This window comes from Tripterygium wilfordii, chromosome 6, assembly GCF_013401445.1.
Source record: "Tripterygium wilfordii isolate XIE 37 chromosome 6, ASM1340144v1, whole genome shotgun sequence".
Lineage (NCBI taxonomy): Eukaryota > Viridiplantae > Streptophyta > Magnoliopsida > Celastrales > Celastraceae > Tripterygium > Tripterygium wilfordii.
Window position 1 is genome coordinate 535,624 of NC_052237.1, and position 25,081 is coordinate 560,704.

The window sequence follows — 25,081 nt, forward strand, 5'->3', positions numbered from 1 at the left end:
ACATAGATGAAAGTTCAGCAATTATCGGATATGAAATTGGTCGGAATTAGACTGGACCGGAGCCACCCTATAGCTGAAATTCAGAATATTTAGTGACCCAATTTCAAAGGTGTTTTTTTCCCCTTCCAATGACCTAATTACAAATGCCCATATCTTTCCGTCATCTATACGAACTTAACCTCATTTTCAAGTCGAGAAGTCGAGAACTTAACCCAAGGATATTCCCATTTCAAGTCCAGAACTTCCGGTGCTCCTCCCTCATGCCTCTTGACATTCCTCTCGTCTCATGTATATGTGCGTAAAGGGACGAAACCACATCTGAAAGTATAAAATATTTATAAAAGAAACCATAAACAATACCTATAATAATTTCATTTATTATCATTATAATCGGATATAGGTCTTCAACAGTACACTGTACATACAACTGCTATAACATTACAAACCTTTTCCAACAAACAGCTATATACGTTGCTCTATTAGAGTACTGCCAGAAAAATCTCCAGCTTATTGCTAAGTTAAATCACAAAGTTCGATAAACATTATTGCTTGACACCTATGTCTTGAAGAACAATTCAACAATAAATATATAAATGCTTCATGAATAGGTACCGGCTTGCCCACAATGAAGATCTCCATTGCTCGTAGCTGACACAAGTGAGCCAGTAGAATACCGCCAGAAACATGCTCTGAATATATAAAACAAAACATTGTCAGTACCTCGTCAATGCGATTGGTGCTTCTTTGCTCTACCTTGGGACACTGACGAATCATCTCTCTTGGAACCCTCGGGTTTCCGGGCCCATGCAGGGGCTTGATCAGGACCATAGCGATAGTCGTAGAACAGCTCTTCACTGGCTTCAATATGCTCCTTGGCAAAAATCCCAACTCGATGATCTCCAGCCACAAGCATTACCTAAACAAAGCCCACATATTAACCAACAATAACTGACCCTATAGGGGAATAACCAAACATGTATACCTTGGCATAGCAGTTAGGGTTGGACGAGTGGTTTGCAAATTTCAGCTTGTCTCCTTTACGATAAGCATCAAGAACATACTGCACAGAAGGCAGTAGCTTTAAGATCTACAATCACGACACTGATGATCTTGTATGCTAAAGAACTCACATTTTGGACCAAAATGTAGTGTTCCGACAGATCACAATTTATGTAATTTTTCAATCCAATTCTTTTATTTTCATTGGCAGGTCATTGTCCGCATTGTAAATGAGTATCACCTACCTGATCATTCAAGTCAAAAAGGAATGACGAATTTGCACGATCATACATTTTTCCACGCTTATCTGCTTCTCTGTGAGAAATCAGTTCACCAGTGTACTCTCCAAGATAATCATTTTTGTTGACTGGATTCTGAAATCAGATCATGCAGTTCATTAAAGCACCATTGTTAGTCAATTAATGAGAGGTAAGAGAAATTTCCACTTACCTTTAGAAAGGCTCCCCATCCAGCAATGTCGGACTTTGCCAAGAGGATCTAAGATTGGAAAAGAAAAGGGAAAAAAAAGGAGAGGAAACACCACAGCAGAGCTTTTAGTTAACCATAAAATTACCAGAGAAAAGTTTCCGAAGTGCTCACCCTCTGCTGCTGCCTAAGAAGAAGCTGCATGTTGCCACATTGGCCATCTCCTCGCCTTGGTGGCTCACCTAATGAACCATCTCCACAACTGCATAAAAGCATGAATTACATAAAAGCAATGCCAGAGACAAAGGGAACTCCTAACACTCAAAAAAAAAATCAAAATCATCCCAAAAAAAGAAGACAAGGAAAATGGAAAGTATGATAAGAAAAACCTCCATTAAATTATTACAACCCCAGCACACACTACATCAACCCTAAGAAGCGAACATAACTACCTCCACGTGCTGGCTACTAACCTTAGCAGTAAGACCTCATCCACCAACTTGAGCTGATGTGAATGCCTAACATACCCATTAGCAATGTCTCACATCCCAGATAATACGCTTCTAATAAATGCGGTGAAATGCTGGGTCTTATACACAGTAATATCAAATTATTCCTCCATCCATCAGTCCATCTTTAGTTAAATATCAGCGTCAGGGTCTCTGTTTCTAATGAATTTTCAGTTGTTAACTAAGACACGCTCTTTTAGGATACCAATGTAACACATATATGTATATATGCCCATTCTGAAATCCTCGAGGGATATCAAAAACTGCGTGAAACCCATGATTAGCCATGTAATTGGAGGAAAACCTTTTAACATAATGTTCCAAACATCTATTAAACTAGTATTCACAACGTAAGCATGGAGAGAAATTTAATACCTAACCCAGCAGTTTCGACAAACATCCGGGTCACATTCACGTCCAGCAGCAAAACATGGACATTGTCTGCTTCTGCATTGACTCTTTGCACAGTGGCATCCCCGAAATCGGTTTTTACAGCTCTTTGAGCACCTGGTGAATTGTAGCTCGTTGCATAATTCAAAGTTTGATAGCACTCAACAAATTTATTAAAAGAGATGCAAATTTCCTCTTCTACTGAAAAGGATTCTACCTAATTGATATGCAATTCAACATACCCACAATATTTTTCACAGCATGTTCCATTATGTAGACAAGGGCATTGCTTTCCACACATAGACTGGCATCCACATGGGGAGTACTGCTTACATGACTGGCTTTTCCCATCAGCAATTCTTTTCCAAATTGATGGATGGCCTGCAGACTTCCAGGAATATTTAAGCTTTCGTGTTCTGCCCCTTCTACGAAGTAAACGTGACCTTGTTGGCATCTCTTGCTCCTGAAATAGCACAAAGTAGGATGTATAAGTAGCAAAGAATTTGCTTCCCAGAACCGCCTGTGAAATTTAATAATGCGAGGAACACAGATATTGTTTAATATATTGTGCAAACTACAAATAATCTCTAAATGTCTTTTAAAAAGGCCATACGACTTTCTTAAAGGAAAGGACAGGGAAATTATGATAATGCTCACCGTATTGTCTGTTTCACTCTTCCCATATTCTTCCAGAGACAAACTTGGTGCAAGAGATCTATGAGGTGCTGTAGCTCCACTGCTACATATGTAGTTTGATACTTCTATGCAAGTCTTCAAGCCCAAGAGCAAATTCCTGGCTATAAGGCAACTGCAAAAGAGTAAAGTTATATCAAGTAATTACGTGGAAACATATGTTAGCACACAGAACCGCAAGAAAAATGAAACAAAATGTAAAACAACTGTCTGTATCAACTATCAAGTACACCATATGCTTTTGGAGAAATGTCAATTATGAAAGGGGTCCCTGAATGAATAAATCACAATTCACAGGTCTATGAATTCTATTATATTAAAAGAAATCAAGAAAAAGTCAACATTAATTCTCAACCATGATTATCAATGTGCACCTAAGACTACATAAGCAGAGGAAAATGTTGCAGAAATTGGAAACCCATACCTGTTTTTCCCGAACATCTCCACTCCCTTGAAGTATAATTCTTTCTCAATAGGTTTCCACTCAGAACCAACTGCAGTCCCTCCAAGATATCCTCCTGGAGAAGAAGAAGAGCTTGGTTCATGAACTTCTGTAATGTCTTTGGCTCCATTAACATCCACGCTCTCCTTCGACATGTGTGCAGTAGATTCACTTAGAGCGCTTTTTCCAGTCATCTGAAGTTCAATTTTTCCGACAACACCAGTGGAATTGTGATCCAAACTTGGCATAGCTCCACTAGCTGCAGTAACTACATCCAAAGGCAATAGTTTCCTCTGTCTTTTACTCGAAGAATCCTGAAATTCCTTTGGAGCATTTGCTGAAGTATCTTGTGCAGCATTAGCATGTCGTAAGATTTTTCGCTTTCCCACATGTTCTCCAGTGTCTATTACCTCTGCAGTTTCATCCAAATTACTATTAGAAGCTTCAGCAGCATCTTCGGAAGTACTAACAGGTGTCACTGTTTCTGCAACTTGTGTGCAGTTGGTCTCTTCAGCAGCTTTTGGCTTGTCAGCATCACTGGCCATAATCACCCTCCCATTATCTTCTAAAGCCATAACTTTCTTCTCACGCCAGTCAGAGCTAAATGAACCTTCTGACAAGTTTTTAACAACTCTTACCTGCAAACATATTCATGGGCATGAAACTGACAAGACATGCAGAAATCGAACTAAGACACTTATTTCAAAACCATGAGGCAGCTTCAAGAAGGAAATAGTCGAAATACCATGCTAATTTTCGAATCAAAGTATGAACCTGGGTACACGTAATCATTTGATCCCTACAGATTCTTTTTGCCGAATGGCATATGCAAAGTGCAAAGAAGAGTTTTATCTCATGGTTTACTAACACAATAAATTCAGTGAGAGGACGGTCTTGAGACTGTCGAAACTGTTTTATGTGCGAGTACTATAGTCTTATACTAGGCCCTAATTATAAAAAAAGGAGCTTGTATTTTGCAGCAGCTTTGTAATCTGTGATTTTGGCCTTTGGTCATAGTGGAATCCCGCAATCTGTGATCATAGCCCTGTCCTAGGGTGAATCACGTAAAAATCTTATATCTCTGTCTTTATTTTCAATTCTTGGTATTGCTTTGTTCCTAAGAGACGGAAGTAGGGAAATTCCACCTCTTGAATTGGCAGAGAAAACTACAGGATGTAAAGAGCATATTAAATTATTAATCCACAAAATTTCATGGACCAATCTTCTGCACAAACCTTGTTCATATATTTTCTTCATTTCGCAAGTATTTTACCCCTAAACTGTTGTAAATGTGCTTTATTTGATTTCAGACATTCACTGACAAAGTTTTACAAACTCTGCCTGTAAACAATTTGGGATTTCATTTGAAAGATGCTGGCCATATTTTGAATAATGTTAGCAGAAAGATCACAAATCATCATACAAAGAATATTAAAGAGCTATAGATAAGTTAGATGATTAAACATTCAAACCTTAATTTCACAATAAATAAATAAAACTTTCATCTCAATATATCAAAAATAATAAACCATTCATACCTGAAGGTAACACTGATCACTGCAGGGTTTTCTGTCATCTTCGTATTCAGACCAATACGTCTGCTTTTCACTCTGTCAGATGCAGTCTCTAACAAGATTAATGATAAAAGAGACAGGAGACGTAAAACATTACAAATCTGCTACTTACAGGATTCATCAAAGTTTGGGAACAGCCATGCAGTCGACAGTCAAATAACTGTTAGATGCAAATAATAAGCACATTCAGATGTTGCAGTTAGAAATTATCTCAGACACTGTCAAATCATTATCTTAAACAGATAATCTAAGACCAGAAATGGTCAGAGACCCAGTACCAAACAACGACGACAAAAAAGGTTATCAAAAGAGTCTAAAGCAGCACTAAGGCTCTTATCCAACATTATGCTCCTTTCACATCCAGAGTCCCCAGAATCTTTCAAGTTCAGGTCATGTTTCTCATGGAATTTTTTCCTAAGCGTGCTGTAACGCTCCTGCAAATTTCAAATACAATAATCTATAGCAATATGAAAACTAATTCAGAAATTTTAAACTACAAAAAGGTAAAAAAAAAAGTATTAGTGACAGAGACAATAGGAATGCTTTTATGCTATCCCAGATTACCTCAATTTCTGTACTAGTCACTCCAATAAACTGACTCACAATGTTCAGTACTTGCTCATCGAGGCCATGGTCCTCAAAAGCCATCCTGTCAAAAGGGACCAACGAAAATAAAAAATACTTGAACCGGCTCCGATTTAAGTTGGACACCACTAAGATTAGACAATAAACATCTTCTATAGTGATAGCATTTCACTTCTGCTGGAGAAACTTCGTAGCTAGACCGCACATAGTATGGAAGCCCCATAAGTGGTAAATACTAGAATGAGCACACTATCAATGGAATTGATCTCCAAGTATTAAATTATTAATACCATATTTTAGATTTGACCTCTTCACACTCTCTGATTACCTTCCCCGGCTCAAATTTCAATAATTAGAAATAGGTCTTCCTCTTCTGCTTCTTTAAGTTGAACTCTGGAATTCAAACTTCTCACTCAATACTGCAACATCAAATTTTGATAGGCCTACTATAGGCCCCACCATGATATATGAGACTCAATATTGGACTATTAAGAGACAGCATGCTTGAAAAAGAAAAATATTGTGTTCTCTGTGCAGCAACACCAGAATGATATGATAACAAACAAGATTATCTAATCTACATAGTGCTGAAGAAAGCCAATATGAGAGAAAATCATCCAGGATGATCTGGGCAACATATAAATTGTGACAGACTGAAGATTTTAAGAGAAAGAGTAGGAGATACTAAAAAGAGAATAGGAAAGCCAAAAGATACATAGATGAAGTGATAAGAAAGCACAAGAATGGAAAAGGTATATCCAAGTGGTGGATTCCGACTAACTTTCTTACAGATCACGTGATCGGCCTTGAATTGCTTGGGGTTAAAGCATTGATGATGATGATGACAAATACAGTAGCACACCTCTCATATAAATATTTGAAGTAGTAGCTATACAACAATTTTCTTTGTACTAGATTAGATATGATTCTAGCAGTCTAGTATCAATTTATACTTACTGTAGAACACGATCTTCGCCCTCAGTAAATTCGTGTTTTGCTTCTTCTGGCTCTACAAGATCTTCTTCACTGTCACTACAAACAAGTGCCTCGCTACCATGCTGATCATAATAAATGCGTCTCCTACCAACGATAGATTGATCCTCGGCCATTCTCTGATTTCTGTGCTGTGAAAATTATATTTGAGATATATCTTCATATGAAACAAGTAGAGAATAAAGTTAATAAACCACAAAAATCTTCAATCACATCCCCCCTCCCCAAAATTGAAAACTCCCTATGCACTATTCAGTGTCAACCACAAGGAACTCAACTTGGTGTTATCAACTACAGCTGTTCGTTAACAATGATTAACGACTTTGTGTGGGGAAGGTGTAATGACACTGCTTACCCTGCAGATATTTTGGAAATTATATTTCGTGTCATAGTATGAGGCCGCATCACTTGTGTGGGAAAAAAAATACTCATGCTCTAAGTCCTTGAGCATTGTCAATATAAAAGAATCCGAAACCGAATTAATGCTAGCGACTGCATCTGGACCAAATGTATAATGACTAAAGCCTTAATCAAAACTGCCTATAAAAATTGAAAAGGCAACAAGTAACAAGTTAAATCCAGGTCTAAGTTTCAATTCATAGGGAGAGCATTTGGCCCATAATGATCATGTGCAAATTAATTAAGGGTTAAGAACGAGATATAGAACTTTCATTCTTAATCGCATACCGATCCAAGAATATCCAGGTGGTATACGGGGGTATTTTCTCAATATGTGGAAGATTGATACTACTACTAGTAGAGTATACGATTTCATGACCATTCATAAAGTATCCATCTCCTGGTCCTTGAGTAAATCCTCCATACTTGCAGAGTGGATAATTGATTCTTGAAGAAAGTATTCTCCCATGTCCGTTCCATTCTGCAGATGAAACATTATTTCTTGATGTCGCCAGTATAAGCTGGGAAACATGAGTTTCTAACTTCCTCCTGTTCTTCTCAACTTTTTCCTGCATGAATTATTAACATGGCATATCCATCAGAAACTAAAAAACATAATTGACCCTTCATAATGCATCATTTGACTGATACAACGAAGTATGATATGCACTTCAACTTTTCCAATCAATATGAAGTGTGGACAGTAGATCCTCATAACAGAGACAAATACACCTTGAATCCAAGAAGAAATATAACAGGGGGAAATCATCTGAATGGGACCATTATGCTAAATTTAGCTATACAGCTAACTGGCCAAGGCAAGGACTTAATGAAACATATATAGCAACCATTTAGAGAGCTTAAATTTCCATATAACCAAGCACTGGTGAGGCAAACTGTTTTAGGGTGATGGTCACTTTTTTAGGGTGATAGTCACTTTTCTTGCTTTTCACCTTATCAAAGCAAAAAACAAAAAAAAAAAATCAGATTTTATTTATCTGTGGCAGAACATACATTTTTCTATAAGAAAAGGATTTTAAAAAAAATTAACTCAAACTACATTATTTAAGAGGCATTGAAATGTGATACCATGAAAATTTTATAATAGGAAAACATAATAAAAGAAGACCAGATTAGACTCACTTTTACTGCAATAAGCCTCTCCGCTTGAATTTGCTTCTTAAGCTGATTTAGCTTGTGAGACAAGTTCCCAATGCCCTCATTTGAATGTTCTCCATGGGATTTCTGGAAATACTGAAGCAGAGTTCATCAAAAGTAGCAATATCCAATAACATAACGAAATGCAAAATCAGATATACTCACTAATAATCATTAGTAGATCAAGCAAGACTACTAATAATCATTAGATTATGATGTATTATTCCTTTAGATATATTTATCCTAGCTCAGCAAGCCCTAAGCCTCGCAAATTCCTTCCAATTCAGTTATAAATTCTCAATAACCAAACAGGGGATTGGTTCAAGAAAACAATAACTAGAATCCAATTCTCCTGAACAAATTCAAAAATATCTAAGAAAACTGAGATCATCAGTTTGCAGCTCCACCGCAGTGTTCAATTAAAAATAAGGAAAATCAATAGATATATGAGAGGATACTATCTGCGATAAAAGCGAATAATCCATAAGTCTCATAGAAAATTTGACAGAATAGTAAAAACTGCCCTAATTACTATCAAATTCAGCATCGAAAGATATAGATAGGAAGGAAAACAAACTTTGGTTTTAGAGGAAGAGTCGCTTGCTTTGGACACCATGCTTGCTCTGCTCCGCGACACGATCGAAAGAGAGAAACGAAGTTAAAAGTCACTTGGCATGGATTGCACGTGTAATACGAATAATCATTACTTTATTCTATTCTTCAGTTTTTTGGGGTGTTCTCCCGACGAGTTCTCTTCTTTTTTCATACTCTCGCGTGTGTGGATGTTTTCATTTTCATACGGACCGTTGGATTCCTATCACTCTCCTTTCATCCAGGTCGTACACGACGATACATGCACCTTAAATCACGAGCTCCGTCTTCTCTTTCTTCATGTTCACGTTTCACGATTTCAATCCCAACTTTTGTCTTTCTTCGGTTTTGCCTCTGCTTTCTTTCGTTGATTCTATGTGACCTGCAATCTCCGTTGTTCGAGAATATGCCAAATCACAAAATACCTTTTTCCCGTTCATGCATCTTCCCGGTCAGCCTCATTCGGTTTTACCTCTGTCCACAATCGCTCTCAATTTCTCGAATCCTGCTTGCAACGGGTTATTGGGGTGGATTTCGATTATATTGCTCTCAATACTTGCTCCGATTCTTCCGCCGTTACAGGTGATTTGGGTGTGTTTCGACACTTCTACTTTTCATACTTCTCATTTAATTTTGATTTAGTGAATTTCGTTCGTTATAATTTTTTTGTTGTTTGGAGTTTATTTCCCTATTCTAGCAATTTGTTTTCTATCTCTAAATTTTCAGACGATGAAAAGAGTATTTTGCATGCCTGGGTTCTTCGATTTAGGTATACTGTGGTGTACTCCGTTACTTTGATTTTGTTAGCTCTTTCTGTTGGTTTATCGTGCTTTGTTTCTGCTGGTCAAGAAAAAACACTGGATTTGTGCAGTTGTTCTTTTACCTACAGGTTCACTTTTTGCTTTGATGGGTTTGGTGTTTGGTCTTTTATCTGTTCTTCTTCAATCTACACTCCAACTCTGACGGCTGAGGTGATATTTTTTTAAGTTTTTTCCATGTTTAATTTCGCTTAATGCCCTCTGTTTTATTTATCCCCGTAACACTGAATCTGTGCGGTGTCAACCATCCATGTGTTAATACCTAACAATTGGTATGGCAAAACCTAACAATTTAGAAAACATAGGATTTTATCCTCTGTTACCACAATCTCAATGAGATCTTCAAGATTTTATGCTTTTTTTTTTGGTTGATTTTGTAGCTACTACGAATTCTGGTGCGTGGTGTTTTTCTTTCCATGAAGAATTCTATGAATTTGATTTTACAATTAAAATGCGAACTTGCGTTAGTCTTGATGGTGTGGATTGAGATTTTGAAGTTATTGCTCATTGAATTAATAGTCAGATTGTTGATATTTCATTTTTATTTATCTCCTCCTTTGATTGAGGAGGTTCGGCCATTGAAAAGTAAACCAGGTGAAGATGGAAGGGTAATTTTGGTGAAGTTGGATCAAAAGAACTGAATGAGCTCTGCTCAGCTTTGGAGCGCTGACATGGAGTTTGATTAGAGAAAACAAGAGCCAATATCAGAACTCTCACTGATAAAGCCCAAAGCTCCCTTCTTTTTGGGTCTTTTCTTTTTTCATCAATGGCTGCAATTGTTGTGAATATTGTTTTTGCGGACAGAGAAGGAGAGAAACACTTGGTTTATGCTGTCATGTTGTGTAATAAATAAGTAGACTAAATATTTTGCCTCTCTCCTATTGTTGTGGCCTTCATTTTCTTTTTGTTTGTGCGCGTTTCACCTGAGACTAACTGCTGCATTTTCCGATTTGGAATGCAGCATTTTCTACCAACACCATAAGCAAGAATATATCTTCTTTGATCACTGCTATAAGGTATATGATTTGATTTGAATACAGACTACTCATTAAAAGGGATTTCCTAAATGTAAAATTTGCTAGGGCCAGAACTCAAGCATGGGAGTACTAGATCTATGCCTTTCTCTGGTGAGTATTTATGTAAATAGTTATACCTGGTATGGACTGAGTTTATAGGCTTTCCTAGCATTGGGGTTTTTTTCCAGTACCCAATTTTACCTTCATGTCACTACACTGGTTCCGCATTTATGCTAATTTGATTTATTGAAAATTATCAATAATTGTAGGCCAGTGTTGATGTTGTTGTACCCATTGTAAGTAATTGTTTGTCCCATCGGTTCTTTACATTGTTATGCTAAATTGATAATGTATTTTTTGGGTGATTTAGGTATGCATCAGTGGTGGCAATAGAGTCATTCAAGGGTGGACTATGACCAGTGACTTGCATATTGGATCCTATATTCCTTCCTAACTGTTACAGATACTTTCCTTCAATCCATTCTAGAATGGTAATTAGGAACAAAGTTTCTCTATCTATATTTAATTTTCATTTTCTATGTAAGTTTCTTTTCAGGTTTCTCTTTTGGACCTTTTGGTTGGTGGTCTGATTATTTGCATTAGACATTAATACAGGTAAATGCATCTTCATGAGTTAGTTATTGGTGTTCTTTGTCTTTCTTTTGTTTCTTTGCATGCTGCATCAGATCTTGGAATTAAGTTGGTCGTTAAACTTTGGTGACCATGTTCATGTCTTTGTTTTCTATCTTTTTTTACAGCCAGTACTTTGTTAGCATGGATGACTCTATTCCACAAAAAGTAAGTATTTCTTTGCGACAAATAAATCTTGAATTTTGTGGGGCCTGTGATTCTAGCCTTTTGAACTCCACAAATGGGAGTGAACTTAATTTGGTTTAGGAACTTTTGTCGGGTAAGGGAGATGATACATTGTTTTATTTTATTTCAATTTTCTCTATAACCTGTTGTAGCCAATTCAAATATGAAAATCCATACTTTCCCTTGGGGATGGGATAGAATTGATATGGTTATATGCCCTTCTGTGTTTGTCTGTATGCAGTGTATTGTTTTGATTTTGAACTGGGCTGATAAAACATGCTCTTAGTAACCAATGTTGGATTTCACACACTTGCTTTGATGGTGGGGCTTTCACTTGGTATCACTTATTATGACTTTTTATAGATTGCCTGATGATTCTAATATTGTAAGAATAAGGTAACCAATTATCCTTCATCCAACACTACCATTTCCATGCACAGTCACAGGACGCAAAAGGGAAACTTACCATGAACCTCTGCTAAGCAAAAGTCAAAACTATGGTATGTATGTTTGTTTTCCAAGTTTTTTTTACAGCTCTTTGATGGTGGGGCTTTCAATTGGTTTTGTAGTGAAATTTGTTATGACTATTCTATGTAGAACCACAGAGCTATGTCTAAAATATTTTCCTCTTTTATTAGGTGTATTGGTTAATGATATTCTTATCTAATTGCAGTAAATTGTGAGGGGAGGAAGGGATTTGTTCCCTTTGCTGCCAATGCAAAATGCATTCAAGGTTGTTAATGCTTATACTAATTATTGGTTTTAGGATAAGCTGCAAGATGCAGTGGACATGATAAGCTTATGTTTTTTGCTCTAACATTTTAGCTCACCAAATTGTTTACTTAACAATGCATAGAGTTTTCTAGGTTTTTTAAAACTCACTACCAGATTAAATTGATAAGCACAAACTGGACTTAATATTTAGAATTTTCGATTTTGATTTACTTTATGACTGTTTGTTTGGATAGAAAACAAGAGAAAAATCATTGTGCCTTCTCTCTCAAAACTTTATGAAGCATTTCATTTGTTCAGATGTAAATGTGCATTTTTGTTTAATTCCACAATGGATTATACAATAATCCATTATTTTTGTTTTGCTCATATACATATTCTTTTGATTAGGTGGACATGATAACACTTGACAATGCTACAAGGGCATTGCTTGGCAATGGCTACGATTCAACAGCTATGAGAAGTAATGCCTAACCCTCATTATTTTTCTGCTGAATTTTCTTAAGAATGTGAAGCAAAATAAGAATATCTGGAACATAATTCTGGTGTCTGTCTCTGCATATAGATATGCAATGTCGTGGTTGTGGCGAAATTTTTTTATCATATGATGTGAAGCAAAATAAGAATATCTGGAACATAATTCTGGTGTCTGTCTCTGCATGCAGATATGCAATGTCGTGGCTGTGGCCAAAATTTTGAGCGCCTGTGTTAGGATCAAAGGTGAGCTATCATGCTTATGGTATTGTAGTATCCAGAGTAAACTGTCACATCATTACAACATATTGCAGTTGCAGCCTTAAAAATAACAAGGGAATGTTGTGAAGCAAATAATTCCCGTAATTTATATGGAATGGGTTTATATACCGAGAACATAGAAGCTGTGTTTTTCGTCATTTTTTATTTCTCATCTCTACTTTGATTATAAGCTGACATCGTGAGCACTCTAGAATGGATTTATACTTATCGCTCGCTAAAATTACTACTCATTGCCCTTTTGTAAATCCGAGAAGGCTTTTTTTCCATGTTTCAGTGCTTTATTGATAGACTGACAAGTGATATAAAAAAACTATTTTACATTTTTAATGATGTGAAAAATAATTAAAAATTCTGCTCATAATGTCATTCATATATAAAGCTGCTGATGTAACAATGGAAGATACAAAGGAAGCTGATAATCTGCTGTTTAGGTAATTGTGAATTTCTAATTTCGTGCAGATATAACTTTCCCCATGTTTTCATCAGTATGCATATATGGGTGTTTAGTACCTATGTTATTTAGTAGTATTTAATCCCAAGGTTGCTTATGTACCACTCACTTTCGAGTAATGGTTCCTGTGTCTTAGGGTGGAGTCAATGAAGAATAATGATCAAATATCATTTATATAATTGCTTTTTGAGAGAGAATAACTTATACTAATTTTTATAAAGCAAAATACTAATTTTGCTTCATGCTTGATGGTTGCTGTCAATTTCTTACAACTTTTGATCCTGTCAACAAGAAGTTCTGCTGCTGCTGCTAAACAAGAAAAAATATATCAGAAGAAGAAAACAAGTGGTGGGTTAATTTCTTGCAAATAAGAGCCAAACCCAGTTGTAGAAAGATGTCATCACTTGAATTTAAGCATAGAATTAGTCCTCCACACCATACCGTGACTGATCAGCCAGTGAATATTAAGACTCAAGAAAGGAGCAGTCACATTGATATGTGTTTCCATTGTAATGAAGCTCCATCACAAAGAAACATAACATACATCCATTCTAGAGAGCATGTTTTCCCTCCCCTTTGTTACATGAATTTTGAACAGAAAAATTTGTAACTCCTGTTTATAGGTTTTGCAATCGGGAGCAGATGAACTGTAATCCTTAGTTTTTGCAGACTGTTTTAAGTTTCGACTCTTATGACCGTTCATACGTGTCAGTAGTACTTATACCCAACTACTCCAACACAATTTAAGGATAATTTTTGTCACCTCTCACGATCAGTCCCGCCGCAAGGCGCGGGCACTGACCTAGTTAATCCATGATTTTTTGGTTATTGAGTTTTTCTATTAAAATTAAAATTAAAACTAAAAATATTAATAAATTAGTAAATCACTCTAGAGTCTAGATGATGAGATGTTGAAACATTAAGACATAAAAAAATAACTAAAAAAATGATAATCCAAAACAGGTAAATACAATTTGTGAAAAATTAGGATGGTATATAAGCTTTAGTGAAGGAAATTTATCATTTTTATATTTTTTTTAATCGAGACCAACACATATGAATTTACCTTTTGAATATCTAATATGGGTCTAAACTCATATCATCATGCTCATGCGCATATAATTTTTTTCTCATCATGATCAAAGGATTTTATTTTGAATTATATAAATTCACAAGAATAATCAGCGGTAATCTGTCATGCATAATCAATAATAAATTTAAAATATATTTTTATAATTATGTAGAATCCAATTATAATTATCACATAATAAAACAAAAATATTCTATATGTATTATGCTCACCTATTGGGCATCTTAGATATGTGTACATATCTAAGATGAGTTTTTTTTTTTTCCCTTACTTTTTAAAAATGAGTTGAATGAAATATATCATCAAACTATCAAAGATCTTTTAAAATAGACAATGGATCCAATTCAGATTGATAATTTGATCAGGTTTGTTAGAAATTCACAAAATTCATTAGTGTGTTGAGATTGAATTTTACCTTGAGGCTTTGGAAGGTCATCTTTAGGTTTCTTGTCTTCGTATCATTTGTATGGCCACAATTTGATATTCATTGAAATCATTTATCTACAAATTGACATTCTCAAATCAATACTAAACATATATCCTTCAATCGGTTTATCTTTTGAGGGGAAGACCTAATGTTAGGTTAAGGAGTGATGCTTATAACGATATGTGTTTCTTAGAAGTGTAACTCCATGAGATTTAGTTAAATATGTATTCACTTATATTAATGTATATTTTTCAACGGTATTTAAAAAAATATAAAATCATAATAATAAATCAAGCCAGAGTTTGTGACTTATTTGGTGGTTACCTTACCTCAGTATTAAAAAAAAAAAAAAAAAACTACTTTGTAAAATTTATTCATTCTCGTAAGAGAATAGATAAAATAAACAATTAATTAACGAGAAAATAAATATCCAACTATTTTGGATTTTGAAAATTATAATTAAAAAATGTCCGCCGTCTCTCTCTTCCGAACTTCCAAGCAGTAACAGAGTGCAATGGCGTTCCTTTCCACCCAACAATAAAACCCTTGCCGTTGTTTTGAAGGCTAACCGATCTTCCACTCGGAAACTGCTTCACGACCAAGCTCGCTAGGTACAGAGACGACTCGCTAAACCCTATCTCTACCATCTTAAACCTAGCGAAGAACGCCCTCCACACCTCCAACTTAACTTTTCTCGATTGTCTCTCGCTGCCCTCCATCGCGACAATGTTTCGAATTCCACTGCATAAGATCTCTTCGTTTCTGATTCTGTGCGCATTGCTCCGATCCATACATGTTTCGAGATAATCGAAATAAGCACTGTAGAAGAACAAGGCTTCAATGAAACGATTCACGAATGAAGGTGAATTGTGGTTGGCTTCGACCTCTTGAATCACCATTATACAAGGATTGAGGTTTCTGATTACTCTCATTAGATTTTCCAAACATCTCGGCCTGGAAATCAACGTGCTTAGAAAGAATTGGGAATGGACAGCTAATGTTTCGTCGTTTCTGATTTCGAACATTTCTTCTCTGATGTCGTTCACGTCTAGGACATAGACAACCTTGAATGCGAATGGTAAGTTCATGGATTTTGCGAAGTTTGATAGTCTCTTCCCGATGTCTTCTATCTGATGAATTTTTCCTATTGATCCGATTGCAGTAATTTTAAGCAACTGGACTCGGTTGATCTGTTCACGCTCACAAAGCGCGTGCATAAATGCCGTCCAATGAACTCCACTTCTAATTGCAAGATCAATCAAGTGAATCTTTTTAGCCGATCCAACATTATCAATCAAGGATTGAATTGCTGTAAACTGCATTACTTGACTGAAAGGAAGATCTTGGCGATGCTTTAAGATGGACACCTCGTAACCCGACCCATCATTTGATGATAAATTCTCCTGAACCAGATATGATATTCTTGGGAAAATTCCAGTCTCTCTGTCGATTCTCTCCCGGAGTGCAACAGAGAAGTGGTGGACGATTCTCTGCACAGAATTGCCCTGCTGCGATGCAACCCATTCACAACGAGACAGCAGCATGCTTGCTCGTTCAAATTGTTGAGAACCAACCTTCTCTGCTGCATTTAGAAGAAGATGAGCGAGCTCCACATCTCTTGTTTCCTCTTCAGACAGGCCTGATAGAGCGTGCCCAAAAGGGTGCATGAGCATGGAGTAATCATCGTACATCGAGTCGGAAAACTGTATGTACCTTGCTCCAGCTATTCTCATGATTTCTTCTGTTGATATCTTCTTTCGATGATTTTCATTGTTGCTTGTGTTGCCACCTGCTAAAATAAAATATACGAGAATGTCATATTTCTAAATTCTAATAATTGAATTGATTGACAGTTTGTATAACTCTATAGAAAACTAGCACAAATAGGGAAGTTAACATTTACCGAACTGTTTCCCCGTTAACTTCTCGACCCCACTTCCGTAGTTCATAAGAAGCTCTAGACTTGATAGAGAATATGGCAGAGGAGGCGAGATTTCATTTCCGGGTTCTTGATGATCACTTCCTGTTTGGCTAGTTAGAAAATTTGTGGTTTTCTGGATCGGTTGTGGTTGTGGTCGTGGGAAAAATTCAAACAACGCACCCAATTGTTGACAGCATTGGGAGGGTGCTTCCATCAGTTCCATGGAATGACCAATCTGTTGTGCTAAATCTTCGGAAAATAGGTCTTGTTTTCCTTTCATTGCCACCTTCTCTTTCTCACAATTGTCAAAAGGAGGATTATAATCACCTTGAACTCCAATAGTGAAATCAAATGGCGTAAAAGAGAACATATCATGACCAGCCTCAGCCGTAGTAGGAACTAACGAAGTTTGCTCTCAAAATGTAGATAATATCATCGATAATTATATCAACGAGTAAAACAAACATTCCAAGGTATCAATATTAGACATGTATATACAGCAAGGATTGTGAATGTGAGGTTCACTTATCGATGTTTCCAACACAGTCTGCAGCCTGCATTAATCTTTTGAAGGCGGCTTATTGAACTAAGATAATAAGGACTGTTCTTGCATTTATATATATAGAAATATATATGATTATCATGTTTTCATAGATGAAGACAATAAGGGGGCAACGGTGGCAGGGAATTTTGTACCTCGTATGCAGTCCGAATCTGCAATAGAGAAGTAGAGCCAACAAAGAGTAGACAAAGAGAGATTACTGCTTACATGATAGAATGAGACATGATTTGCCGACCAATGCGAACTTGCGAAGTCTAGATCATTAATTAAGTACTATAACAGAGTTGTGCTGTATCTGTTCTGTGTTTTTGCTAATTTATTTTCTTCAAAGACATTATTTTAATCCGATCCAATGACAGTTCTTTCGTTGCACATCAAAACAATCAATTGATGATTCTCACATCTAAAAGCCAGAGAAGCAATTGCTCTATTAACATGCCAGCATCAAATTGTCCCTGAACCAGGGAGCTTGTGGGGTACCATGCAAACAAAGATCTTAGACGTGTAACATATTTTATTTTTCTTAAATCTATTGTTAACTGGTATATGAGTTGGATATTTTTCTTACTTAAGATTCGACATCAACGATTTACTTTCTTTTTTTGTTTAGCATAGAAGAACTGTATTAATACATAACTGTGTCCCTAACTCTTTGTTTTTGTTGCAAGATTACCAGAACATCCCTTTCATTTTTCAAAGCTGGAAGGTGAAGTACAGAATCGAAGAAAACAACTACGGGGATTGTGTTGTATGCATCTACATGAGCCTCTCCCTTAATATGGTTAGGCCCAAGATTAGTGGTAAAATAAGCTCAATTTTTGGGCAGGCCTAAGATAAGGCCAACGGGCAAGTCTTCTGTAAAACTAGCTACACTGGACCTCGATGAGATAAGAAGGTAGAAAAGAGCAGGGTTGGTGTAGAGGATTATAGAGAAGAAGAAGGAGGGTTTGGAGGTGGTGGCAGTGACGGTGATGGTGGTGAGGAGAAAGTTGGCGTAGGAGAGCCTGGAGAGGAAGAAGAATGATAGAGGAAGTAAGAGGCATAGGAGAATGATTGTGGGGACATGGAAGGTGTTTTGTGACGTTTTGTTGAAGCTTTTGGTGCCAATTCTGGTAACCTATTTTTGGCTTTGGATGAAGTAATCAATATAGTGAAGATGAATATGTATTGAGGTTTGATTACATGACAAGAAATATGAGTTTGTCTATATATGTATATATGTGAACAATGATCCATAGTTGGAGCAAGAAGGAATCTAGAGTGGCTACCACGTCCATATTGTTTGTTTTTATGCTTACATCAAATTACAAACCAGATAAGGACCAGCCATCTTCAAAAGCTAATCAACCATGATTAAGAAATAGAAATCAAATAAAAATCCAAAATTAATAATTTAATATCAAGTAAAGAAAAAAAAAATTCTAATAAAGGGATTACAAAAAAAAAAATGACAGATCAGTCCCCGCGCCGCGAAATATCTTTACGAGGACGTATAAAAAGTCCACCAAGGTCTCGTCTGTTCGTTCCATTTCGTGCTTCTGTCGGTAATTGCTCGATTCAAGCTCAACGAAGTACCGTTTATGCGACTTTCTATTCTCCGTAATCCCTCTCCCTCTGCTCATGCATATATGTGTACCACACTTCTTAGATGTTGAAGAGAGATGTATATTTTGCTTATATTTGATTATTTTAGCTTTGAGTGGAATGAATATTGCTTGACCAAAGTTTGAGTGTGTTAGGGTTTACATCTATGGTTTATTTGATATTATTTTTCTTTTTGGAGGGAAAGCCCTAGCCATTGAGCTTCTAATTTTCCTTTTTAAGTATCAGTTATGAAAATAATGTATGCGTGTTCGTATTTATTACTGTTATAATTTAGTTTTTTAAAGGTTAGGGTTCAAAGATTAATCGTTGGGTTTTGATATTTTTTAACTACCAAAGACTGAATGGCATCTACTGGTTTATGTTTGCAAACAACTGGATTGATTACGTTGTAGTTCTTTCGTTTGAGCTCGTTGCAGAATTTGTGGTCCATGAGGGATATTACTGTGTGAAAAAACTGGGTAAAAAAATTTGTGTTTCTTTTTATCATTGCCTCTTGTGTATCACAGATGGGTTTTGTGTACTTTTTTCGTTGATGAAGTGGGATGAAGTTAATAAGCAGCCGTAGTAATATCGGCATTGGACTATGATAAGGATTATAATCACTATTTATATGAATAATATTTTTTTGTTGAATGAATGAAGGGAGGAGTTCAATCATTTTGTATTGTTGTTCTTTATTTATTGTGTGGTGCTTGAGAGAACGGAATACAATATCCAACAATTGTTTAAGGTACAAAAACTCCTTGATAGAGGTTCCTGCTATGGAGTGAGCGGATGTTTAGCATGATTAAAGCTTTGTTATAGGCGTAGAAATGGTTTTATTAACCTTTCTGTTGGCTCTAGTGTTAATGACCTTGTGATTAGTTTTGGTTATTGTGAATTCACTGGTATAAATGTTATGCAGAATAGTTGTAGACCTAATACGCCCTCAATGTTGGATCATCGGAGTGGAAGTAGCCACCCTCCAGATGCAAGAACCTCTGGAGCTGGAAACGCTTACTCTATTAATCTGGACATCTTCAGCAAACGATTGAAGAAGTTCTATTCGCATTGGAGTGAAAACAAATCCAACTTATGGGGATCTAGTGATGTCCTTGCAATCGCAACACCTCCTGCTTCTGAGGATCTGCGGTACTTGAAATCCTCAGCGCTGAACATTTGGTTGCTTGGTTATGAGTTTCCAGAGACAATTATGGTCTTCATGAGGAGACAGATACATTTCTTGTGCAGCCAGAAGAAAGCTTCATTGCTTGAAGTTGTGAAATCATCAGCCCGGGAGGCTGTCGAGGTGGATGTTATCATACATGTGAAGGCAAAGAATGATGATGGGACTGCACTCATGGATTCTATTTTTAGTGTTATTCAGACTCACTTTAAGGAAGACAGTCATAATACAAAGGTTATTGGGTACATTGCAAGAGAAGAACCTGAAGGGAATCTATTGGAAGCATGGGCAAAGAAACTAAAGAAAACAAGTTTTCAGCTTATTGATGCAACCAACGCACTATCCGACCTGTTTGCTGTCAAGGATGATGGGGAAATTTTGAATGTGAAGAAAGCTGCATACTTGACTGTTAATGTGATGAAGAATGTGGTGGTTCCGAAGCTTGAGAATGTCATTGATGCGGAAAAAGAGGTAACACATTCTTCGCTAATGGATGACACTGAGAAGGCCATACTGGAACCTGCCAGAGCTAAAGTGAAGCTGAAGGCAGACAATGTTGATATATGCTATCCTCCTATATTCCAGAGTGGAGGCGAGTTTGATCTAAGGCCTAGTGCTGCCAGCAATAATGAACTACTGTATTATGATTCTGCCAGTGTGATTGTATGTGCTCTTGGATCCCGATATAATAGTTATTGTGCGAACATAGCCAGGACTTTTCTGATAGATGCCAATGGCCTTCAGAACAAGGCTTATGAGGTTCTTCTCAAGGCTCATGAAGCAGCAATCAATGCTCTGAAGCCTGGGACTAAGGTTGGGGCTGTCTATGCAGCTGCACTGTCTGTAGTTGAGAAGGAAGCTCCTGAATTAGTTCCGAACTTGACAAAATCTGCTGGTACTGGCATTGGTATTGAGTTTCGGGAGTCAGGATTGAGTTTAAATTCCAAGAATGATCGGGAAGTGAAAGCAAACATGATCTTTAATGTGTCTCTTGGATTCCACAACTTGCAGAACCATACCAGTAACTCAAAGAAGAGGAACTTTTCTCTGATACTGGCAGATACAGTCATTGTGGAAGAAAAGAAGTTAGATATGGTGACTTCGTCTTGCTCTAAAGCTGTTAGGGATGTGGCTTACTCATTCAATGAGGATGAGGAAGATGACGAAAAGGATAAAGTGAAACCTGTGGCTCATGGCGCAGAAACCATCTCTAAGACTACTCTCAGGTCTGTCACACAAGAGGTTTCAAAAGAAGAGCTTAGGAGACAGCATCAGGCTGAACTTGCCCTTCAGAAGAAGGAAGAAATTGCCCGTCGGCTTGCTGGTGGTGAAACTGGTGCAGGGCATAATCCTGCTGCAAAGTCTTCAACGGACCTGATTGCCTATAAGAATGTTAATGATCTCCCTCCTGTAAGAGATTTAATGATTCGAGTTGATCAGAAGAATGAAGCCATTCTTTTCCCCATACATGGAACAGTGGTACCCTTCCATATTGCTACTGTGAGGACAGTTTCTAGTCAGCAGGACACAAATAGAAGCTGCTACATCCGCATCATATTTAATGTTCCGGGAACTCCTTTCAATCCTCATGATGCTAATTCATTGAAATTCCAGGGTGCTATATATCTGAAGGAGGTATCGTTTCGCTCAAAGGACCCAAGACATATAAGTGAAGTAGTTCAGCAGATTAAAACCCTTCGGAAACAAGTTATGGCCAGGGAATCTGAAAGAGCTGAGAGGGCAACATTGGTCACCCAGGATAAATTACAACTTGCCGGCAACAGATTCAAGCCAGTGAGGTTGCCTGATCTTTGGATCCGTCCTGTTTTTGGTGGCCGTGGAAGAAAGCTATCTGGCACATTAGAAGCTCATGTAAATGGGTTTCGATATTCCACTTCTCGAGTGGAGGAGCGATTGGAAATTATGTATGGGAACATCAAACATGCATTTTTCCAGCCAGCCGAGAAGGAGATGATCACTCTTATTCACTTCCATCTACACAATCACATAATGGTGGGAAACAAGAAAACTAAGGATGTGCAGTTCTTTGTTGAGGTGATGGACGCAGTCCAGACCTTGGGAGGGGGGAGGAGATCTGCCTACGACCCGGATGAGATTGAAGAAGAGCAAAGAGAAAGGGACCGAAAGAATAAGATTAACATGGATTTCCAGAGCTTTGTAAATCGTTCTAATGATATCTGGAGACAGCCCCAGTTCAAGGGGCTTGACATTGAGTTTGATCAGCCATTGAGAGAACTTGGCTTCCATGGTGTACCCCATAAAGCCACATCATTCATTGTCCCAACTTCAAGCTGTCTTGTTGAACTGATAGAGACACCTTTTCTTGTTGTGACTCTTGGTGAGATTGAGATTGTGAACCTTGAGAGAGTTGGCCTTGGACAGAAGAATTTTGACTTGACAATTGTATTCAAGGACTTCAAGAGGGATGTGCTTCGGATCGATTCCATTCCTTCCACATCACTGGATGGTATTAAGGAATGGCTTGACACAACAGACATTAAGTACTATGAGAGCAGGATGAACCTTAACTGGAGACAGATACTGAAGACGATTAACGATGACCCACAAAGCTTCATAGATGAGGGGGGATGGGAATTTCTGAATTTGGAAGCTAGTGATTCAGAATCTGAGAATTCAGCAGATTCGGACAAAGGTTATGAGCCATCAGATGTGGCATCTGAGTCAGTCTCAGACGATGATGATGATTCTGATAGTGAATCGCTGGTGGAGTCTGAGGATGATGAGGAGGAAGTTTCGGAGGAAGGCTCAGGGGAAGAGGAAGGAAAGACATGGGAGGAGTTGGAAAGGGAAGCCAGTAATGCTGATAGGGAGAAGGGGGCTGAGTCGGACAGTGAGGAAGAAAGGAGGCAAAGGAAGATGAAAGCTTTTGGGAAATCTCGAGCTGCTCCTAGCAGTGGCATTCCAAAGCGCTCCAAATTGAGATAGATTGAGGTTGACATTAGTTTTCGTACTGGTTAATATTTGTCTTCGTAGTTGTAACACCTTACTGATGTTACACGCTGCTGCTCTGCTTAGAAAATGTTGTGGTATAGCTCTAGCTTAGAGTGGTTTATTTTGCTGTGTGTTTTTTTTTAAATGTATGTTTATGGCTAAGATGGGATTAGAAAACTTCTCGCGTGTAAAGTGGCATCATTGGTTCACCTGATGCAGTCTAGCTAATGCAGCTTTTATATTTAAATTTGTACTCTTTAAGTATTCTGTCTCTGACTTCATTTTTCGAATTAAATTCTATTGCTTTCATCAATATCTTTCAAATTAAGCTTGCCTTGTGTGTTGCAGGGTCCAAAGCAATTCATCAACATGTAGAAAGGAGAACAGGGTTACAGGAAAACACACCCACCTTCAATTATGAATTTTTTTTGCTTGATAAAACAACGAGAACGCAAAATCTGCACTCATTTAGAGGGATAGGAAGGATTTGTGTATGCATGATTTAACTTTTCATACAATTTAGTTGCATATATGGTGATTAAAAGCATGTGCACTTCGTCAGTATACATTCCTCAGTTCAGTTGCTATTTGTGTTTAAAGTCTAATAGCAATTGCTGTGAATCCTGTACTACCTTGGTGCAGATATTCAATGCAGCCGGAGAAGTTAAGCTTTGGTACTGACAGTGGTATCACAGAATTCTTTCCTTACGCAGGTAGCTCAAAGAGCCATCACTAGAGTTGCTGTTTGAACTATTTTAAGTTTTCTTCTAACGAGTCATTTGTACGCAGGGTTGATGATGCTCTCTCATGAATTTAGCTACCTCAGTCTAGCTTAAATTTGACTTGTTTATAATTCCTAAAGAATAATCTTGCTTGTTCCAGGAGAAATAAATAATGAAAAATAATCTTGCCTTGGAAGAATTTTTTTCCCTCCTGTATATTGACTAGAATGGACACACTCTGTTTGGATAGGTAAAGTAGCACCTATGAAGCTTTGGATCCATCCCTGCCCATTTTGGTGCAAAATCTTTTAAGCCTCTCCACATGTTCCATTGATGTCTAATCAGTTGACTTCCAAGTGCTCCATTGAATGCCTTAAAAGAGCCCATCTGCAGGGACCTTAAAACGATAGTTTTTTCATCGAGTGACTGAGTCACCACTCCCAACTCTTTGAAGCAAGAAATGTGTCTTGTGCGATATGTCAATATCCAGTGACTAGTCTTCAGCCCTCAATTACCCCATATTGTGGGTTAGTTCTCAGAGCTTAGTGACTGGAGGACTGTTGAAGTACTTTTTCCTGGACTCCGGCTCTCCATGCTTGTTTTAATATGGTTGGTTTGCATCTAGAAGCCGTGCCTAATACGATGACGACTTTTTTTTTTTTCTTTTTTTTTTCCTGGGTCAAAATCGCTGAATTTTATCACATTCTCTATGCCTCTTTCTCGACTTATTGTTCATCTCATTGTCTTATTTGTTTGCATGTGTCAGGTTTTTTTTGGTGCCTGACGGAGTTGGAAGTGGATGATCTAGTTTTATTATTTTATACTCTCATGATTCATCTGATTTCTTCTTCTTCCTTGGTGAGTTCCCCCTTCAATTAACTGTTAGCTTTGATCGCTTAATTCATACATTCTTTTGTGTACTAGATAGGAGTGTGAGTTTCATAATCTGACAAAACTTCTTAAGCAATAACCTTATTGATTCCCATTACTAGCTCCATTGAGAGATCCATCCATGATACATACATCATCCATAATTATGAATCCTGAAACAAGAATCTTGCAGATGCCAAAGCAGGATTTTCTGCTTCTCATCATACCTCGCCTAATCTTTGGTTATTTTAGAAATATGTCATGACATAGCCTGATAGCCGCCCCCACCATACGCCCAATCCCCAAGTCCAAATGCATTTCAGATTTGGTGTTTGAAAGTTTCCAAATGTTTGTTGATTCCTCTATTGCATACATAAGAAAGCAATTCCTGCTTTGGC

General features: G+C 37.3%; 3 protein-coding genes and 1 long non-coding RNA gene across 20 annotated transcripts; 2 read left to right on the plus strand and 2 right to left on the minus strand.

Annotated features, from left to right (window-relative positions):
* Positions 1–357: 357 nt before the first annotated feature.
* On the minus strand, positions 358–8,875 carry LOC120000074 (histone-lysine N-methyltransferase EZA1). Of its 7 annotated transcripts, none has more exons than XM_038847941.1 (17): positions 8,746–8,875; positions 8,154–8,264; positions 7,299–7,579; positions 6,576–6,737; positions 5,598–5,682; positions 5,312–5,467; positions 5,146–5,193; positions 4,998–5,069; positions 3,442–4,097; positions 2,982–3,132; positions 2,567–2,787; positions 2,310–2,441; positions 1,600–1,687; positions 1,450–1,497; positions 1,245–1,373; positions 983–1,060; positions 358–916 (listed from the first exon to the last, which is right to left on the minus strand). In XM_038847941.1, the coding sequence occupies exons 1-17, from the start codon at positions 8,782–8,784 to the stop codon at positions 725–727; spliced, it is 2,649 nt and encodes an 882-aa protein (XP_038703869.1). In that variant the 5' UTR covers positions 8,785–8,875; the 3' UTR covers positions 358–724. The 7 variants fall into 7 exon arrangements, with proteins under 7 accessions (XP_038703869.1, XP_038703870.1, XP_038703872.1 ...); XM_038847942.1 differs by having other exon boundaries at positions 8,154–8,255; positions 8,746–8,869; XM_038847944.1 differs by lacking the exons at positions 8,154–8,264; positions 8,746–8,875 and adding an exon at positions 6,967–7,151 and having other exon boundaries at positions 6,576–6,742; positions 7,299–7,440.
* Positions 8,876–10,537: 1,662 nt separating this feature from the next.
* Positions 10,538–14,090, plus strand: LOC119999591. 8 transcript variants are annotated; one of them, XR_005468477.1, is made up of 9 exons: positions 10,538–10,593; positions 10,666–10,704; positions 10,964–11,208; positions 11,352–11,391; positions 11,850–11,909; positions 12,083–12,142; positions 12,532–12,604; positions 12,807–12,861; positions 13,644–14,090. It is a non-coding gene; the product is annotated as an uncharacterized LOC119999591 (long non-coding RNA). The 8 variants fall into 8 exon arrangements; XR_005468480.1 differs by having other exon boundaries at positions 11,856–11,909; XR_005468475.1 differs by lacking the exon at positions 12,083–12,142 and having other exon boundaries at positions 10,660–10,704.
* Positions 14,091–14,107: 17 nt separating this feature from the next.
* Positions 14,108–18,678, minus strand: LOC120000050 (DELLA protein RGL1-like). Its single transcript, XM_038847919.1, has 7 exons — positions 18,647–18,678; positions 18,220–18,352; positions 18,022–18,120; positions 17,483–17,500; positions 16,797–17,198; positions 15,340–16,688; positions 14,108–14,150 (listed from the first exon to the last, which is right to left on the minus strand). Exons 1-7 carry the CDS (start codon positions 18,676–18,678, stop codon positions 14,108–14,110), a joined length of 2,076 nt encoding a protein of 691 aa, XP_038703847.1.
* Positions 18,679–18,780: 102 nt separating this feature from the next.
* LOC120000290 (FACT complex subunit SPT16-like) lies at positions 18,781–24,663 on the plus strand. Of its 4 annotated transcripts, XR_005468604.1 has the most exons (4): positions 18,781–18,947; positions 19,863–23,091; positions 23,734–23,804; positions 24,580–24,663. XR_005468604.1 is itself a non-coding variant. In XM_038848309.1 (3 exons), exons 1-2 carry the CDS (start codon positions 18,796–18,798, stop codon positions 23,083–23,085), a joined length of 3,375 nt encoding a protein of 1,124 aa, XP_038704237.1. In that variant the 5' UTR covers positions 18,781–18,795; the 3' UTR covers positions 23,086–23,091; positions 23,440–23,657. The 4 variants fall into 4 exon arrangements, 3 of the variants coding, with proteins under 3 accessions (XP_038704237.1, XP_038704236.1, XP_038704238.1); XM_038848309.1 differs by lacking the exons at positions 23,734–23,804; positions 24,580–24,663 and adding an exon at positions 23,440–23,657; XM_038848308.1 differs by lacking the exons at positions 23,734–23,804; positions 24,580–24,663 and having other exon boundaries at positions 19,863–23,400.
* The last annotated feature ends 418 nt before the right edge of the window (positions 24,664–25,081 follow it).

Excerpts from the sequence above, each read along its gene's own strand:
- LOC120000074 (XM_038847941.1), bottom strand. The coding sequence starts at position 8,784 with ATGGTGTCCAAAGCAAGCGACTCTTCCTCTAAAACCAAA. Across the intron at positions 5,070-5,145 it reads CCCAAACTTTGATGAATCCT|AGTGAAAAGCAGACGTATTG; the intron begins GTAAGTAGCAGA and ends TGCATCTGACAG. Across the intron at positions 2,442-2,566 it reads TGCTGTGAAAAATATTGTGG|GTGCTCAAAGAGCTGTAAAA; the intron begins GTATGTTGAATT and ends ACAATTCACCAG.
- LOC120000050 (XM_038847919.1), bottom strand. The coding sequence starts at position 18,678 with ATGGCTGGTCCTTATCTGGTTTGTAATTTGAT. Across the intron at positions 18,353-18,646 it reads TATCTGGTTTGTAATTTGAT|GCTCTCCTACGCCAACTTTC; the intron begins GTAAGCATAAAA and ends CTTCCTCTCCAG. Across the intron at positions 18,121-18,219 it reads TTATCTCATCGAGGTCCAGT|GGAGAGGCTCATGTAGATGC; the intron begins GTAGCTAGTTTT and ends AACCATATTAAG.
- LOC120000290 (XM_038848309.1), top strand. The coding sequence starts at position 18,796 with ATGACAGATCAGTCCCCGCGCCGCGAAATATCTTTACGAGGACGTATA. Across the intron at positions 18,948-19,862 it reads TATGCGACTTTCTATTCTCC|TTGTAGACCTAATACGCCCT; the intron begins GTAATCCCTCTC and ends TATGCAGAATAG.